This window comes from Cuculus canorus, chromosome 4, assembly GCF_017976375.1.
Source record: "Cuculus canorus isolate bCucCan1 chromosome 4, bCucCan1.pri, whole genome shotgun sequence".
NCBI lineage: Eukaryota > Metazoa > Chordata > Aves > Cuculiformes > Cuculidae > Cuculus > Cuculus canorus.
In genome coordinates, this window is record NC_071404.1 from 17,464,624 (window position 1) to 17,481,843 (window position 17,220).

The following is a 17,220-nucleotide window of genomic DNA, read 5'->3' on the forward strand; positions in this document are numbered from 1 at the left end:
CCCTCTTCTTTGCATGGCTGGGACAACTCCCCTGGCACCAAAATGACCTCTTCCTTCCATGGCAGGGACGCATGTCTGGAGGTCTCTTCGTAGTGATGTTTCCTAATTTACTAAATGAAAAGAAACTAAACTAAGTAATTGTGGTTTTGACTCAGCATTCAACCTAAATTTCTTAGAGTGCTTGAAAGAATCATGCCCAGTTCACTGGCATTTGCTTCTTTGTTCAGTCTAACAAAAACTGAACTTGAGATCAACAGGGGACAGTAAATGGAAGCCAACATGATCCCAGTGGCACCTGAATAACAAACAAGATAGCGTTTTCTGGTGGTACAAAAGCCAAGGGCAAATCCTGCAACTGGACATGGACTAAGTTTCTGTGGAGGGCGCCAGCATCCTCTAGAACTGCTCACTGTCCTCTGGCCTTGGTATTGTTGCAAATGTCTTTGCTCTTCAACAGGAGATAAGATCACCCTCTCTTCAGTGGAACCCTTGTGTAACACGGGAGGCTGAGGGCTGAATCCAGCTCTTTTATATCTTAAATAAGTGTTAAGGGCAACATTTTTGTCAAGTTAAAAGTGACATTTCAGTCTCTTGTGAATGCAACCTAAAGAAGAGGTTCTATACCTCAGATTTTCCCTCACCATAATTCTTATCTCCTGCCCTTGGAGACCGGCTAGGACAAGACTCTCTACTACTGGTGATTGCAGCATCTTCTGGGGTCTTTTGCTTGTTACTGGAGCACAGTTATAGGCTTTTTCAGGAAGTAAAGATGGGCGTAGTGGGCAGCAACAGCCCACAGGGAAGACCAAGTACCTGTCTAGGATGTCTGCAGCACAAAGGCAGCTCGTGGAAGTTTGTGGAGGTGCTTGCGTTTGAGGAGCTTGGGGCAGAGGTTGTTTCATGCAGAGCTTTAGAAAGAGAGGTGTGGGGTGGCAGAGGTGGGGTTTCTCCAGCTGAGACCTAGGCAGATTCGTGCTGAGGGATGTGGAATATTGTAATAGTTGGGTGTGGAAACAGGAGCTTTGATATAGGAGATGGGGAGATCTGGGGCAAGGACTGGGGCAGGAGAGAAGAGAGCACCAAAGGAAATGGATTTATTAAACACCTCTGACTTAGATGTTGGATTTGGGGAGAGAGAATCTGAAAATCTGTTTCCCCTATTCCCCTTCTCTCGCTTTAATTTTTTTCCCTTCTGGCAACAGGCGTGGCCTAACCCAACTAAACAGAGCTGATTTGTTTCAGAAAAATTGATAGGAACATTTTCTGCACTTCTGATATCTTTCTGTCCTCACCTCTTATATTTATTAGTTCAGAGTGATTCACCAAAAGTTGACCTGAGTTTTTAAACTACTTTTCTTCTGGCAAATAAACTCTTCACTAAAAACATATGTGCCTGTCACTACACAAAATGCGTGCAGCCTTTTTACAGCTGTTTGGTGGATGGCTGGCTCCTTCTCAGCGGTGCAAAGGAGATGGAGGGCATTAAGAAAGGCTCTGAATATTGCTGGCTGAATAGTCTGCAAAAAAAACGTAGGCATGATAGGAACGAAATCCCAGCACTATTAAGTGGTACTAAGAAGATTTGCTACAAAGTTTCTATTAAAAAAAAATCAATGAAAGCCACACAAATAAAAAACATGCACAACAATTTGAAACTACACCAGTGTGCTGCCACAAGTGTATGGGATTTTAAAAAAATCCAAACACACACACACACACACACACACACATATATATAAAGGACCTTAGTTGTAGGCAATGCACTTCAATGGCTCAGTACAGTATGGGATAATCTCATGAATATACATTGCAGAAGCGGTCTCTCCATCACGCAGAGGAAGGGGGCAGACAGAGCTGCAGATACAGAGGCACAGCATTTGCTATAACTTCACTGCCTGGCTACTGCTCCAGCACACCAACCATCCTGTTGCATGGGCACCCGAGCCAGCCTTGCACTGATGTGCTTCTCTGAAATACGCAGGCAGAAATGCTGCCTAACGGGATCACTTTTAGGAAGGCAAAAAGGTGGCAGAGAAGCTGAGTCTGGAGCTGCTCTTCAACAACCCCCTTGGTTCAAGAAATAGGGTCCCTTGATGAAGTCGGTGGATCAGTTCAAAGTGTTTTAAATAGCAAACAGGGGCTGAGGAGGCAGAAGGTAACAGCAGCTTCAAAAAGGGACTGAACTGTACTGTGCTAATAACCTGGTTTGAAGACACGAACAAGAGTTGTGTAAGGGGCTATCTGTCCTTAGGCTAACACGGTAGCATTGGAAAAAATGTTTATTTCCTCTAAATACATTTGCAGTGCAAAGGGCAGGCTGGTGGCTCAGGCAGATGGCAGGGCAGAAGAAGAAGTTTCCCTTCAGTGGGATATGAGGTGTTTTAATGAGGGGTTTAAATCAGGTGACATCTGCACTCGAGGCTTCCAGAGAACTGAAAGCATATCTCAAGGAATGATGAAGAGTGGAAAGTGGAGGGGCATTCGTTTGATGGTATGGGAAGGGAAATGTTTCACTAAGAAATAGCAATAATCATCAAGGAAAGATATGGGAAATAGAGAAATCACAGGCTGAGGTGGGCTTAGTAGGAAAACAACTGGGCATTTGAAAAATTACCAGAAAAGTGATACTCTCAGGAGTGCAAGCAACAGCACAGGCTCCACTGAAAATGAAGTTACACTTGGAAATTAACATCACATCTGTCTAGTTCAAATATTCCTAGTCCATTTTAAAATGGAGCTCGTGCCACAAGATATCTGCTATAAATAATCAAATATCTTATAACCTGGACATATCCTCCACATCGAATAATCCTACTATAAAAACTGAGAATAAAGGAATTTGCTGGATGACTAGGACTTAAGAAATTGTTCCCCAGTGGGCTATTTGCAGCCTATTCTCTACTTCAGTAGGAGTTTATGTTGAATAACTCACAGCTGTGGAAATACCTGCACAATGGAATTTAATACTGCTAATAAAGGGACCCAAATTGGCCCAGCTCCACTCAAGACTCACTAACGTTGAGACATACAAGTGTCTTGGGTCGTGTAAAAGGCTGAGTGGCTTCAGAACTGTGGATACTGAGGTGATGGGGAAGCACCAGCCAATGGAGCATGGCCCACGGCAGTGAACAGATGGACAGCCAGTGCTGCAGAGGCTGCGTGTGCTGTGGTCCTCACCAGGGCACTGCATGATCCCATGAGGATCAGCGGGTGTGCCAGGAGGCCAGCTGAGCTCTGAAGCCTTTTATACTTGTACAGAAAATGAGGGCCTCAACATAGTTCTTTTGTGAGAATTTTTAGGAAACTGAGGAGTCTTTTTAGGAAGAAGAAAAAGGGAGAAGTGTGGGAGCCACGCAAAGTATATGGAAGATTAATTGGGACTAAGATAAAACATGAAGCTGATACCAAGCATATCCGAATGAACATGATTAGAAGATCAGGTGCTCTGAGCAAAAATCTGGAAAAACCCACCTGGGAATAAAAGTGTGGGTGTGAAACAGACAAAACAAAATATCCTGTTTGTCTTCTTAGTTTGGGAACCAAAGAGCTGTACAAATCTGCTTAAAAGAGAGGAGAAAGTGTATTTTCTTAATTTGACTTCTGTATACCATGCTGATTAAAAGAGTATCCTTAGAGAAAACTGTAAGATGTGTGTCTCTTTCATCACCACAGAGAAGGACTCAGTCCTACTTGCTGCGCCTTATTCAGAGAAAAAGTGATAAAGCTACCCAGGTAGACAAAGGCCAGGTTACTGTCAGGGTTGTTCTGGTTGTATGTAAAGCACCAGCTGCCTGAAGGGCATCTTGAGGTGCGCAGTGTAGCTGAAAAGCCAGGGTTGACAACTCTTTATGTTGTCTTTTTTTTTCATGCGGCTCTCCTGGATTAGTCTGTTTTCAAATATTGAAGGTAATTGGGGAAGGGAGGAGGGAAGAAAGGTGGAATAACTGATGCTTTGGGTGATCTATATCATTCATATGTCCTTCAGGCTACCTCTCTGCAACATTTACAAGCATATTTCTGTAGGGAGCTGAGCAGGACACGATCTGTGTAATTCACTCTGCAGCATCATGGCATGCTCAAGAGCCTTGAGATGGGAACGTGATCAGCCCACTCCCAGCTGGATCAGAGGTACTATTATTTGATATTTGACTTTTAACTCCAGCACTTTTTATCCATTCTTTTTAAATCAAAACCAAATTTCTAGTGCTTGTATCTGCACAAAAATCAAATCTGGAAAAAAAAATATTGAAGTGTAAGTTAAAATGTCACTACCTGGAAGGAAAAATGTATTCAAACCGAAAAAAAAAAGGTTCTGGTTTAATAAAATACAATTTAAAAAATCCCTATTTTTGAGGATCATTATTTTTGTACATCTGTCCCATGCATTTCACCACGGCCTACAGTCATGTAGGCAGGCGATTTGCAATGAAAGTCAAATGGCCACAAACCTTATCTCCAAGCAGGCACAGGCCTGGAGGAGATTGCAAGGTGCTTGGGTAGAGTGTGAGGTGTAGGTGGATGGGTATGACAGTCCTGGAAGAGCTGTGACTGCAGCCAGGCTTTTAATATGACAAAGCGGCTCTACTGGTTTCAAGGTAGGACTGTCCATGTGTTTTTTTATTTTACCTCAGTGATTATTTCAGATGAATCCATCTGTTAACAAAAGGAAATTGTTACAGTTAAGAAAGAAAAATAGTTTTGGCCCTGAATTGCATTATCATAGATGAATTAAAAAGAATGTATAAAATAAATAAAAATAAAATAAATTTTCCATTTCCCCTTCAAGCCTTAACCTTGCAGCTATGTGCCCACCGTGGTACGGGAAGTGCCTGCATGAAGCCCGTCTCTGGAAGGTTTCCTTCCTTGCTGATTGCAATTTTCTTCCCCAGTATATGGGCTTTTCTTAGAAACTGTCATCTTGTAGATTGCCACTTTCTGAAGTGTCAGATTGTTTAAAGGCTGTTACTCTACAGACTACTCCTTCCTTCCCCATCAGTTTCCCTCCTTACTTGAGAACTGGATTTGCAGCAGATCTCACAATAAAATCGTAAGACTTGACAACTCTGTTTCCATTTTAAAAGCCCACATCCCACTATTACATAGTCTTGAGCTTAAAAATGTTGCCTCCCTGTGGAGTGCCACTGTTCAATCACTCATTATAAACTGCCCATTAGTATTATTTTCCACCCCCTCGTAGGAATGCAGCCGGCATCTACTGTAAAGCCAAATCCTGCTGCAAGAAATTTGTGAGTTAGGCCCTTCTCAAGGGAATTCTGACTTCAAAACCAAAAAAACCAGAAGGGAGTATATTTAAAAATAATACATTTTCTGGGAGAAAGAAGGCTGATTTTGGTCATATTTTTCTGAGCCCTTAGGCTGAAATAACAGCAAAACTTGGAAGTTTGCTAGACAAAGCCAACTTGAAACTCTCCATCCCTGTTGACACAAAGGCAAAGAGAGGAGACAGCTGCAATAGGCAAAAATGAAATTGCATTGCTCCTGCAGACCTCAGGAGCTACAATAAAGGTTCTTGATCACTGCCCAGGGACACCTTAGCTGTGAGCCCAGCTCCTATAAATCCAGCTCCTGTAGCACTTCACACCTGATTCACATCAGAGGAGCTGGTGATTTAACCACAGAGACAGCCATAGAGCTACTGAAAAACTTGTATGAAAAGATAGCAGTTTCATTGCTCACCTTTTGTTATCACACTTTGGAGCATGAGTTTAACCTGGAGGGAAAATTTCAAAGAAAACAGCTGAAAATTCCCTTTCAAAATGTAATTTGCAGTCAAAGACAGACACAAGCCCTGGTGTCCCTCCCAGTTCCTACATTTCACACCTTCGATCTGCTGAATTTGCTCTGTCTTGGCAACCCAGGAACAACTCCCATTGGTTTTAATGAGTTTGTCTGTGTGAGTACAAGTGAGTCCTGTGTTTTGTTCTACTCATAGCCAGAAGAAGATAGAGAGTTAAAATCTTTGGGCAAAATGGCAAACAAGTTTTCATAAGCTATCATAAAGAGATGAAAGAAAATTGAATGGGAAAAAAACCCTCAACTAAGCATCGGTAAGTACCAAACGCAGTTCTTAAAAGCTTTTCCTGTACTCGGACCCCCCAAGAGATCACTCAGGGAGGAAGAAACTATGTGGTGAAATGGGAGTTGCAGTCAAATGTGATAAGGAGAGTTAAACGTCTGCTTCATATCAAATATTTGCTAAAACATCTCCTAATGCACTTGCAAAGGACACATTAGCCTTATACTAATGTATATAATGTATATACTAAGCTGTTCAATACAAAATTGTACATGCTATCTCAGATGAATTCAGAGTTGTTGAGACAAAGCTATTAATTAAACCAGGCAATATACAGCTTGAGGATCTCCAGAGGACAGACGAAATTCCTTTTAGCATAATATAAAATACTGTTCCCTATACACACACACATACACTCTCACACGCGCACCCCCATAATGACTGCTCTGCATGCCACCTTCTAACTGGTAAGATCTTGGACATCTGAGAAGTATTTTTGTCATGGATCACAGTACAAATGTTAAAAAAAAATCCCCACCCTCATAAAATTCCCACAAGCACACACAGAAAGAAAAGAAAAACAACCTGAAGAACTTTGGACTCTAGTTATGAGCACAGGCCTACAGGCTCTTACGTTTGGGTGTCCAACAGAAATGGAGGCACACTGGATGGGTATTTATCTGGGTTCAAGTGAGGCACATTCCCCTGCTAATATGCAGTGATGGCATTTACCACTTCAGTTATCAGGGTTGCACTTAGTAACTTACCCAAACTAAAGCTTAACAATCTCAACCTGCTTCTTGTAAATTTGATGGTTTCTTGGGGAAATGGAGTGTCTGGGCTCTGTTGTGGCTAGATGCTTCTTATAAAATTTTTGGGCACAAGTGTGCCCAAGTGTATTATTCTCTGATGTTGTCTTTCGTGCACAATGGTGTTTTAAAACGTGCTTATGGATTAAGACTGCCTATAGACCCATTATAGTTATTTTTTGATGTAAGGGATTTAGTTCCTTTATTTCAGAAGTCACTCACAGTGTTATGGAAGAAACACTCCTACAGTTAGATTGCTCCATCACTGATCCTAATAAAGCCTCTCCCTCTGGAAGAACTCTCACTAGATGCTGTCAAAATAACATGCTAAATTAGAACAGATTTTAATACTGTGGACATTCAGTGGAAATTAATATTTTCTGATGAAACACAGCAGCATGGTCTATAAATTTAGAGACTTCCGTAAGTGACCCTATCTAAAGGTACCATCTGCCATTTTGCACTGCTGGGGTACCACAAGATTTCCTAACAGCAGCACAATGATATGCTAAAGTAACATCAGTTCTAAGAGATGTTAAATATTCAGTAACTCCTCTTACGCAGTAGAAGATTCAGACCTTAGCCTTGTATAAAAATACGCTGTCAAAGAGCTAGAAAAAACCCATACAAATCATCCAGTCCTACACAGTAAAACCAGCTGCAGGGGTTACTTGTGCCCCAGGGCAGCTTTAATTTAGATGTGCAATATATCACCATTGGCCTACTTGATCAGAGTTGCAGTCTCACGAAATATTTTCAGGACTATTCAATTTCCATTAGCAGTTTCTCCAGGATATATTAGGCACAAACTGTGTTTCATTCATGTTTTCTCTTTCAGCCTGTCTTTGCTAAAATGGGATTTTCATGGAGGCCATGAAATTGTAAAATTTAGTCTGTTCTTACGTCTGTTTCTATTATTTAGGTGCCTTTAATGGTATTCTGCAGGAAAGTCTGGGTAAGGAACCCCTCTCCAACCTGATGTAGAGAAAACCTAGTAATGCTTAGTATTTGTCTTTCCGTTCAGCAGTTTCGATCCCATCTACCCCCATCTCTTTCTGCGCACTTCAAGACTGATTCTCCTTGGCAGCTCTCTGGTAATGGGTACTTTTGCTTTGTCCCGCAGGGATGCAAGTTGGTTACGCTTCCCCAATGTGTGAGAGTAGTACCTTTTCCAGGATCAAGGTTAGAAATTAGTCGCTTCTGATTTTCACAACGCCCTATGATGCGGTGAGCATACAAATGATAGCTATATCTCCCAAAGTCCCTTCAAAATTGAATTACCCTACTTCTTTATTACATTCATACATACTGATGCAAAGATGACAAGACCTAAGGGCAGTTTCTTTCTGTCAGGCTACAAATAATGCTTATCCTTGCTTGTTGTGAAAAGAGAGAAAGAAGGAGCTTTAAGAATGGAAATCTCACGAGGGGCAGCTGGTGAGACCAGCTGGTAAGTCATGAGTTGGAAGCTCCCTGAGAAGGGAACTTTGCTGACCCAAGACCAAGAAAAAAAAAACAATTCCAAAACAAAGCAATTCAAAGAATAACCAAAACACCAGTGCTTATGATTCTTGCATCGTCCAAGTCCTTTGTAACAGCAACCAGCTTCTTTATCAGTGTTCTTACTCAGTCACCGTACTAAATATACGATTCTGCTTTTCTAAGTAAACTCCTGGAATTTCCTCCCTCTGATTTGCGAGGGTACTTCTCAGGGCTGGTGTTTCCCTCTATTTAGCTAAAACAAACAAAAACTTTCTCTTTAAAAGTATTTCAGCAACATGAGATAAATTTCCTTCCTGCTTTTAATAATTGCAGGGCTGCCCAGAAGAACGTGTCAACAACATTATTTCCTTCCAAAGTCTAAGAGAGATACAGTGTTCTTGTAGGTGGAGAGATTAGATTACAGTAAAATTAATTGTTGGTTTCAAGCTTTCATTCTTCAGGCAGCAACCTCAGCTCTCAGGAACATGTCACTTCATCTCACCTGTGATCTTTATTCACCTTTTTCACTTCTCTGCATCAGGTGGTCACAGAGTGCACAAAAGCTGCAACCCACAACCAAAAGGCATAAAATCCAGTACTGAATGCAATTGCTGTACCTTAATTCTCTACCTGTAGGGGGTGTTCCTGAGGACAGGGCACGCGGGAAGACATAGGATCACAGGCTTTGTCTTGATGAGAATACCATGGAATTTGAAACATGGTAAGAATAGCCCATGCAGCATCCTAGGGCATGGGGATAGAGGAAGTAGAAATGCTGAGACTGTGTGGTCAGCTGCTGTACATCTCAAACGGCTTCATTGAGCTGGAACATTTGAACATTTTATTTTATGAATAAGTAAGAGAATAAATAAAATCAGCTACTTCCATTTGTTATTCACCCTAACCACAATAGGGTGGATTGATAGCTTGTAGAAGGGGCTTTTGAAGAGATATGAAGAAAGTGTCCTTCCAGATTAATCCAAGGACAGCACTCTAAGGAGCCTGTTACCCATTTTTCAAGCATTCCTATGTTTATTTACTGAAACAACAGGAGTAATATGGCATCATAAATCTTTTAAAAATTGAAATATTAGTGCCAGTCTTGAAAGATTAATAATAAGGAACGCCTTTTAGAGTGTACTCATGGAAATGTAGTATGAATGATTAGTGTTTTTGAACATTAGAATTACAGTGTGTAATTGTAATGTTATAGCAGCTATATAGGAGCCAGTGATCCCTTAATGGAATACATTGTGAATGTAATTATTTACACAGAAAAATCAGGGCTGATATAGTCACTGAATTATAGATTTACTATTTACTACATCCTGCAAGTGTTATGAGGGAGTAGCATGTCTAACAATGCAGATACACTCAGTCCATGTTTGTTAGTTAGGCTTAAACTCTATCCTGCAGTAGATTTGCTTTTGTGTCACTCAGGCTAGCTTCCTGCAAGGCCTATCTTAGGTGCCAAAATTCACTAAATGAGGATCTTTCTTGCAGGAAAACAGAACCCTCATCAGAGGTTCATTCTTCAGGCAATAAGGGAACTGCCTCCTACCGAACAACCCAGTGGCCAGACAGGGTGCTTTTCCATGTAATTCTTCTGCAATGGTGGTTTCAAAACTATTTAGTGGAATCACATCCAGAAAAAACATGCTGAAATGATACGTATAGACACTTGAGAGATACATTTCCCTAGAGTGGTTTCTGGGTACACTTAGGAAACCAACCCAGGAGTTTTTCAGGTGCTTTTATAATGACAGTAATATTAAAAGTACAGTTTCAGTCAAGAGAAAAACATCATACTCCTGCACGAAAGGCAAGATCCCATAGCTTCACTGTCTCTGTGTTGGTAATTCTCCCTGTGAGTACTTGCCACCAGCAGGGTGCACCTTGCAGGGCTTCTCAGCTGCCTTGGGATGCAGGCAAGTGCTTCTGCACCTCCCAGCTCAGCCAAGAGTCTCCACACACTAGGCTGTATTCAGAGCAGCTGTACCAGTCCAGAGAATTTGCTTGCTCCTGTGAGCAACTAATTTGATAGCAAAGGGAAGAAAGAAGAAGTTTTTAAACCTCTCAGGCCCAGCTGAGGGACTTGGTGTAAAACTAGCAGACAGAATTCAGCAGGGTGGAAATCCTTGTTCTGATAAGCCCCAACCCTGGGAGGCAAGTGATGCAAAGTTCAGAACGGAGGTGCACTTGCTGGATGCCCTGCACTCCCTTGTGTTTGGCTTTTTTCGCTGCTGTTATCGACCTGTTGTGTTACACATCATTAATGTCAAAAAAAAAAGCATCTAACCAAATCGCCCTGTAAATGATTCACACCTAAACTGTAGACTTCCCTTTTTGCTGAAAAAATATTGTAATTCAGTGAAACACTAATTCCAAAAATTCCTAGTGCATGATCCTGCAAATGGGTGTGTGTCTTTTGCATGGAAGGAGCTGTAAATGCACTATATAAAAGCACATTTCTTAACACAGTTTATTGGCACACTTATTGGCAAAGCATACATAAAATACAGTTGTATTATATAACACACTGACTCACTGTGTTTTTACATGATGAATTGAACATATTAATATGTAAATGAAAAAATTAGTTACTTTTATAAAGCTTCACATAAATACACCGGAATAAAAAAAAAAGTAAACCAAAAAATAGTTTGAGGACTTTACAAAAATATTGTACAAGAAATATACTATAAAAAGAAATAACAACAAAGCCAAATCAGATACAATAATAAGAACACAAAAGTTTTAGATTTATTAAGCTGCCCACAAAGTTAATGGATTACATGGCTTTAAAATATCTGGATCAACAGCAATTTTACAAAGCATAAACTCTCATAGGACTGGGTGTCTTTTTCCACATAAAAATATTTCTCATGTCTTTGATGAAAAAAAGACATTTCTTGTTTCAGCATTTTTAATAAATGATGGAAAGAGTATCTACCAGCATCAACTAAATGTAAATTAAAAATGCTGGATCCTTTAAATGATTAACCAATGAAGAAAAGTTAAAGAAAGAACAAAAGTTACTTTAAATTACTTTTCCTTAAAAGCTGATTTTTTTCTGAAACAAGAAATTTCAGGTGCAAGTTGAAAAGCAGAAAATATATTACACTTGTAAAAAGTTTTACATAGTTACGTTACTGAGATCCTGAGCACTGATGACTTGTTAAAATATGGCCATTGTTCGATGAGGAAAAAAACCAGCCCCTTCCAATAAAATGCATTGTCTGAAATTTGCCATAAGATGCTATTTAATTTTCAGTTATATTAATTGAGGTCAGTGCCAGTATCATGTTGTATGTGAACGCTTCCAAGAAATGTATATGGAAGCTTATACAAGAATTTTCCTTAATTAAAAAAAATCAGATAGCTTTAGTTTAGAAATAGATACTGTATCCATTAAAAGGTATCTTTTTAAATTTTATTTTAAATAATGCTGTGAATTAATAACCCACTGACATAAGTCGCAGTGGATAATGCTGCAGAATAACCTATTGGGAAGCTTGTGGTGTGGGGTTTTCAGATTTAGTCTCCTGATTAGCAGGAGGTTTGCTGTTCCATGGGCTGTTATTTCCCAGTGCAGGTGAATTGTTGAAATCTTCTTCATCATCCATGCCATTTGCTGCATCATATTGTGTATTCTCTAATCTAGTGATAAGCCTTTCGTCTTCATCCCCAAATTCGCCTCCCATCAGAGTTGGTTCTCCTACCACCATCACATCCTGTGAACAGCACCCAATATTTGTTATATGGAAACCTTGAGAGAGAAAAAATCAACTTAAAAAAATTATGTTAGAGAATTTGCATCTCTTGTCTTTGTGATATTTGAACAACAGAGTTAAAAGTTCCTGCATAGCAGGAACCAGGAGAAAGGCTTACACTTTATTTCTAATTTAAAAGAAAAACTATGACACATCTCTAGCTGCATGCTCATGGCTCTGGATCTCAGAAACCCCAGAACCCAAAAGCAGGTAGACTGGAAATTGTGCATTAAATTAAGCAAGTAAGCAGGCTACAAAACTGTCTTAGCCTTTATCCAGTAATTCTTTCCCAAGCCATTTTATTTGGAAAGGCACCAGGGTGCATCTCAGTTGCAACTCGGTGATATGCATATTTTAAAAGTAGTTTAAAAGAAACCACACTGCTTATCCTCAGACTTCTCAAATGTGTAGCACAGCACTCTAATGAAGATGGTAACTCTCTTATCCATAGCCAGCCAAGCCCTTTTTCGCATCCAATATACTTGACATTCTGCTACTTAATTATGGTAATTAATTTAGGTAAAGTTTTTGATAAAAACAATGTTCACACTGATTTGACAATTTGCATAGCTAATTAAGTCATTAGCAAAAACCTGCTGATTGCCAACAAGCCCTGAATTTACCATCTGTTATTTCATGGTGCCTGTCACCTAACTCCATGTAGGCAACCCTGCCGCCAATCTGTGCAGTAAGAGGACCAATCTGTCCAGCTGGTACCATAAAAGGAAGATGAAGAGTGCTAATTATAATTACACTGATGAAGCTAGTAGTCATCAGAAGCCGAAGCATGCAAGAAAGAAAGAATTCATCTAATCACTGCTTTAAGTACAAATTGTCCTTCCATGAAAACAAGTAAACCACCTACTGTACTCCAGTGCATCACACATTTACTGCAAAAAAACCTAACCAGCCTGGGATAGAAAGGTGCAAACTTGAGATTGGAAAGCAAAAGTGCAAAGCCAGAGAGCTCTCTCGTTCTCTCTGTTCAATGGAGAATCAGGCCGCTGCGCTAACCGTGAAAGAAGTATGCGGGATGCATCTTTTCATGCAGCTCAGGTGGCAGAGCATCAGCTAGCATTTGGTAAAAGTGCAGTAATTCCAGATGTCTAGCTTTGTACCTGCTGATTTAACAAGCCCCTCTAAGAATCTTAGCGAACAACAGATTCATGTTTTAAAGATCTGTTTCTTCTGATGAAGGTACAAGCATTTGTTAAAAGCAAACAGAAGACAAATGATTGCATTCAATAATGTTTCTTTTTGTGCTTCCTTCATCATGAAACAATACAAATTATTGCCTGTAAATATTTACACTGTTTCTTGATATCCCTCAGCAAAGGCTGACATGCTACAGAAGAATGCTATATCACATTTTCAGCCTGTGCTACATTAAAATTTTGTGAATAGATGGAAACTGTTACATGATTTCTTCTTTATATTGTCTATATTCTATTATTCTCTGTATTCATAAAATATCTGGTTAAATAAAACTCATACACAGCTTTGCAACATAGAAGTTTAAAACTCAAAGGTGTATAACCAAAAGTTTATCCTCATGTATTTCGTCCCTCTAAACAACAGACAATGTATAGTGTGCACTGCTGAATCAGACCTGACCCCATTGTATTGCGAGAGCATTAATGACAAGAAAGACCTGGCAGAGAACAGCAAGTTGGGTTTGAGCGTGCAGCATGATACGGCAGGCAAAAGGGACCACAGTGACGGGAATACAGAATCACAGACTGAGGTGGCAACGGTTCCTCTTACTCCAATGCTCTTGAGTATGGACCTCAAGTTCTTCCTGTTGCCATACCAGCAAGAGGTTGGCAACTTGGATGAGACTTAGAGAAGCACCTAAAAAATAACTATGGGGCTAGAACAGCTGGCTGGGGAGGCCACATGTAAGAATTAAATATGTATTACATCCACCAAATGACTGGGAGGGGTAAATATGCTTAACAGCTGCAAGTGCTAAAAGGAAGAGGATTGCTTTAAGCCAATCTGATGAGATGTAAACTAGGTTACTAAGGTGACATTAAGTAAATAAATAAGTAACCCCCTTTGCTAAGACAATAATCCTGTTACCGAGAACTGCAGACTGAGGATCAATGACCCCACAGGAACGGTGCTAGCTTTGCTGCTCGGGTCACCCGATGCTGGGCTGGGAAAAATCTCAGCTTGTGGTAGGAAGCATTCATGCATCAGTGGGGTGACACTGAATGACCTTTTATTTCCAGCTCTGATTTCTCAGGTTCTCTGCAAATATTATCCCTTTAATATAACGACACCCACTGAGAGGACAGTTTGCACTTATATTTCTCTCCATGCTATTAAGTATCTCCCTCTCTTGCTCTGGGAATTAAACTATAATTATATTGAGGTTAGTGGAGTTGTCCCTCCTTCTATTTAAAAGATAGATATCACAGCATTAGTCAGAGGACATTTTAAAAAAAATAATATGTATATTCTTGACAATTCTGCCATTTATAGTTATATCAGGCAAAAATAGTGTCTCAGGAAGCGCACATGCTGGTTCCTCCCCAGAGAGGATTCTGCTCCTCAGACTGAAAGCTGAAGACCCCACCGAGTGCACCCCATTGAACCTCCACTCACTAGATCCCGTGCAATGACCACCAACCTCTGAGGAGGACTGGAAGTGACTCCTTTTAGAGCCCCTCAATGCTTCTCCTTAAATTGGCCAGTGGGGGTCACTGCTGTTGAATGACACAAGGCTCCATCCCTCCCAGGGTTGAGGCTGCAGCTCTGGAGTGCTCCTAGCTCCTGCTCATGGAGTGAGAAGCAGAATCCAAGAATTAAACCCTAGTCTCTTGCATGGCAGCACACACTGCTATGGCCTAGTTATGGTAGTACATATTTAGCTAGATTAGTTTAAAAAAGTTTTAGACTGTAGTCACTCAATCTTATTAATTTACTCCGTGATTAGAAACAACATTTTTGGTAAAGGAATGTCTCATCATAGTAAAATATGGTTGCAGTGAAGCACCGTAAATAAAGCAGTGGATGTTTTACATAATATGATAGAAAAGTGTTATTTAATAATATAACCACAAAAGCAGTTTCATGTATATCATACCTTTCATCCTGAAGTAACCCTAATTGCCATCCAAGCTTAAATTGATACATATATACTATACATAGAGATCACTTCATACATAACTTAAATGCAAGTACTTCTATTTAACAGATCGGTCATTTCTCAAGCTCCATCTTTTTATACTAGCCTCAAAGTTTAGGTCTGCTGTGCCCAGTTATGTAACTAAACTTTTTAACCTGTGATTTTAAAGATAATACAATGGCTAAACAAGGTCTTACTGGAGTCTGGAGATAAAAATATGTGGTAGGCCATGTACAATTCTCCATCCCGATGCCTGCCACCTTTCCTGCTGTTAATACGTAGCCCCACTTGGTGTGTTACTGTGATTAGTTCATAGCTCAGGTGTCACAGTCCCCGGAAGGTGACAAACAGTGCTTCACAAGCTAGAAACAATTACAAATGTCTGAAACTATTAAGTATACTGTTCAAGCAAGCCTCATACTCCAAGAACTGAAAGCTGCACTACTTTTAGCAGCAAGCATACTTGTGAGTGCTAAGTCAGAAGAAGACAGGTACCTCCTCCTTCCTTCCTTCCTTTCTTTTTACACAACTGTGCTAGTGGTCATTACTTTAGTAATTGTCTCGTTATCTCCTTGCCACAAAAAAATTATTAATGAGAGAGCCATTGCTGACCATTCATAATGGTCACTGTCTGATTATGAACCACACAGTTCTGAGACACGGGAATCTTTTGACACTAACCTGCTGTCCCTGGAATTGTACCTCTGATACTACTACATCCACTACAAACCACCTAAACATACTCCATATCCAAAACACATAAGAGACTGTATTGCTCCCTTACACCTTAGCAGGTTTATTTATGGATTTGGCTTTTGAGAAGCTTACAGAGAACTACAAAGAGAAAGAGAGATTATTGAGGTTTGTAACTCACAGAATGCAGAGTCTCTAATTAAGACTCTGGATGTAACAAAGAACGTTTGATTTACTTAGTGGCATGTAGCGATGTTTTGTTCTTTCCAACACAAATGATATTTCACTGGGTTCAAGGTTAAAGTATTACACTCAACAGGATCTTCATCAGTAAATGAAAGCAAAATCTGTCTACTAATTTCTACAGTTATGACTGGGAGCAGCACAGAGCCATGGTTTTCAGTCTGTGAGAGTTGTGTTTCATTGTGAAATTTCCAAATTCAAATAGATCAAAATGGATCAATGTGCAAATTTTTTACTAAACTTAATAGAAAGCAATATCTAAGTGACATGGCTGTATGAACCTCTTCTGATGATCTTGCAATATACCTGTAATCCACACATCAGAATGTACAAGTCACTGCTCTATGGATGAGGGCCCAGGCTTGCAAGAAAGTCTTATTTGAAACAGAAGAATATGAAAAATGCAAAGGACTACGATTTCAATTGGTAAAGAGGCTTGAAAACTGAGCAAAGACTTGGGAAAACACTGCATCTAGCTTCAAAGATTAAAGGAAATTAGTGCTGTATAAGTGTTAAGACAGTGACACACTCAAATTAGATAACTAATTTCTTTAAAATTGTAGGAAAGCTAACATTAGAAAGGCAGGTTTTCTATCAACCTTGCAGGAGGAGTCTTGCCCATCTTTGCTCTTTGTTTGAATGAAAGTGGAAATTGGTTATTCCAGTTTCTGCACAATGGGTTAACGTTTCTTCCGAAGATCAGACGTGATCGAAAACATGAACAAATCGAAGAAGAGTTCAAATGACTGTCATCTGCTGAAACTAAGACAGCTGAATAGACCACAATTTCTGGGTCCCCATTCTGTCAACTTTCTTTATGTATTGAAAAAAGCCGATAAATCTGCGGAAATCACTGGAGCCTGCACCAGTGAGAGTCTGAGAGAAGAAAAATTCTGTTGAGAAAAATGCTTTTCTATTTGTGCTGTTGGAGAGACTTTAACAGCACTTGGTTCTGCTTCCAACAGATCACAGTGTGTTGTCTCAGCACTTACAGATTCAAGAAAAAGAATCACTGGACAAGTGATAGACCGACCTAGGCATGAGTTGTAC

At 40.0% G+C, this 17,220-nt stretch overlaps 1 protein-coding gene across 11 annotated transcripts in view; it reads right to left on the reverse strand.

Annotated features, from left to right (window-relative positions):
• Window positions 1-10,796: 10,796 nt before the first annotated feature.
• The window catches only part of LDB2 (LIM domain binding 2), a 215,142-nt gene continuing 208,718 nt past the window's right edge, over window positions 10,797-17,220 (reverse strand). For 3 of the 11 annotated variants that reach the window (XM_054065807.1, XM_054065806.1, XM_054065808.1), the window contains exons 8-9: window positions 14,737-14,879; window positions 11,928-12,062 (exon numbers count right to left, since the gene is read on the reverse strand). In XM_054065807.1, the coding sequence (XP_053921782.1) occupies window positions 14,775-14,879 (105 nt within the window). In that variant the 3' untranslated portion in view covers window positions 11,928-12,062; window positions 14,737-14,774. Of the gene's footprint in view, window positions 12,098-14,736; window positions 14,883-17,220 lie in introns of all 11 variants that reach the window. The other 8 variants (XM_009570202.2, XM_009570201.2, XM_054065803.1 and 5 more) reach the window with 6 other exon arrangements.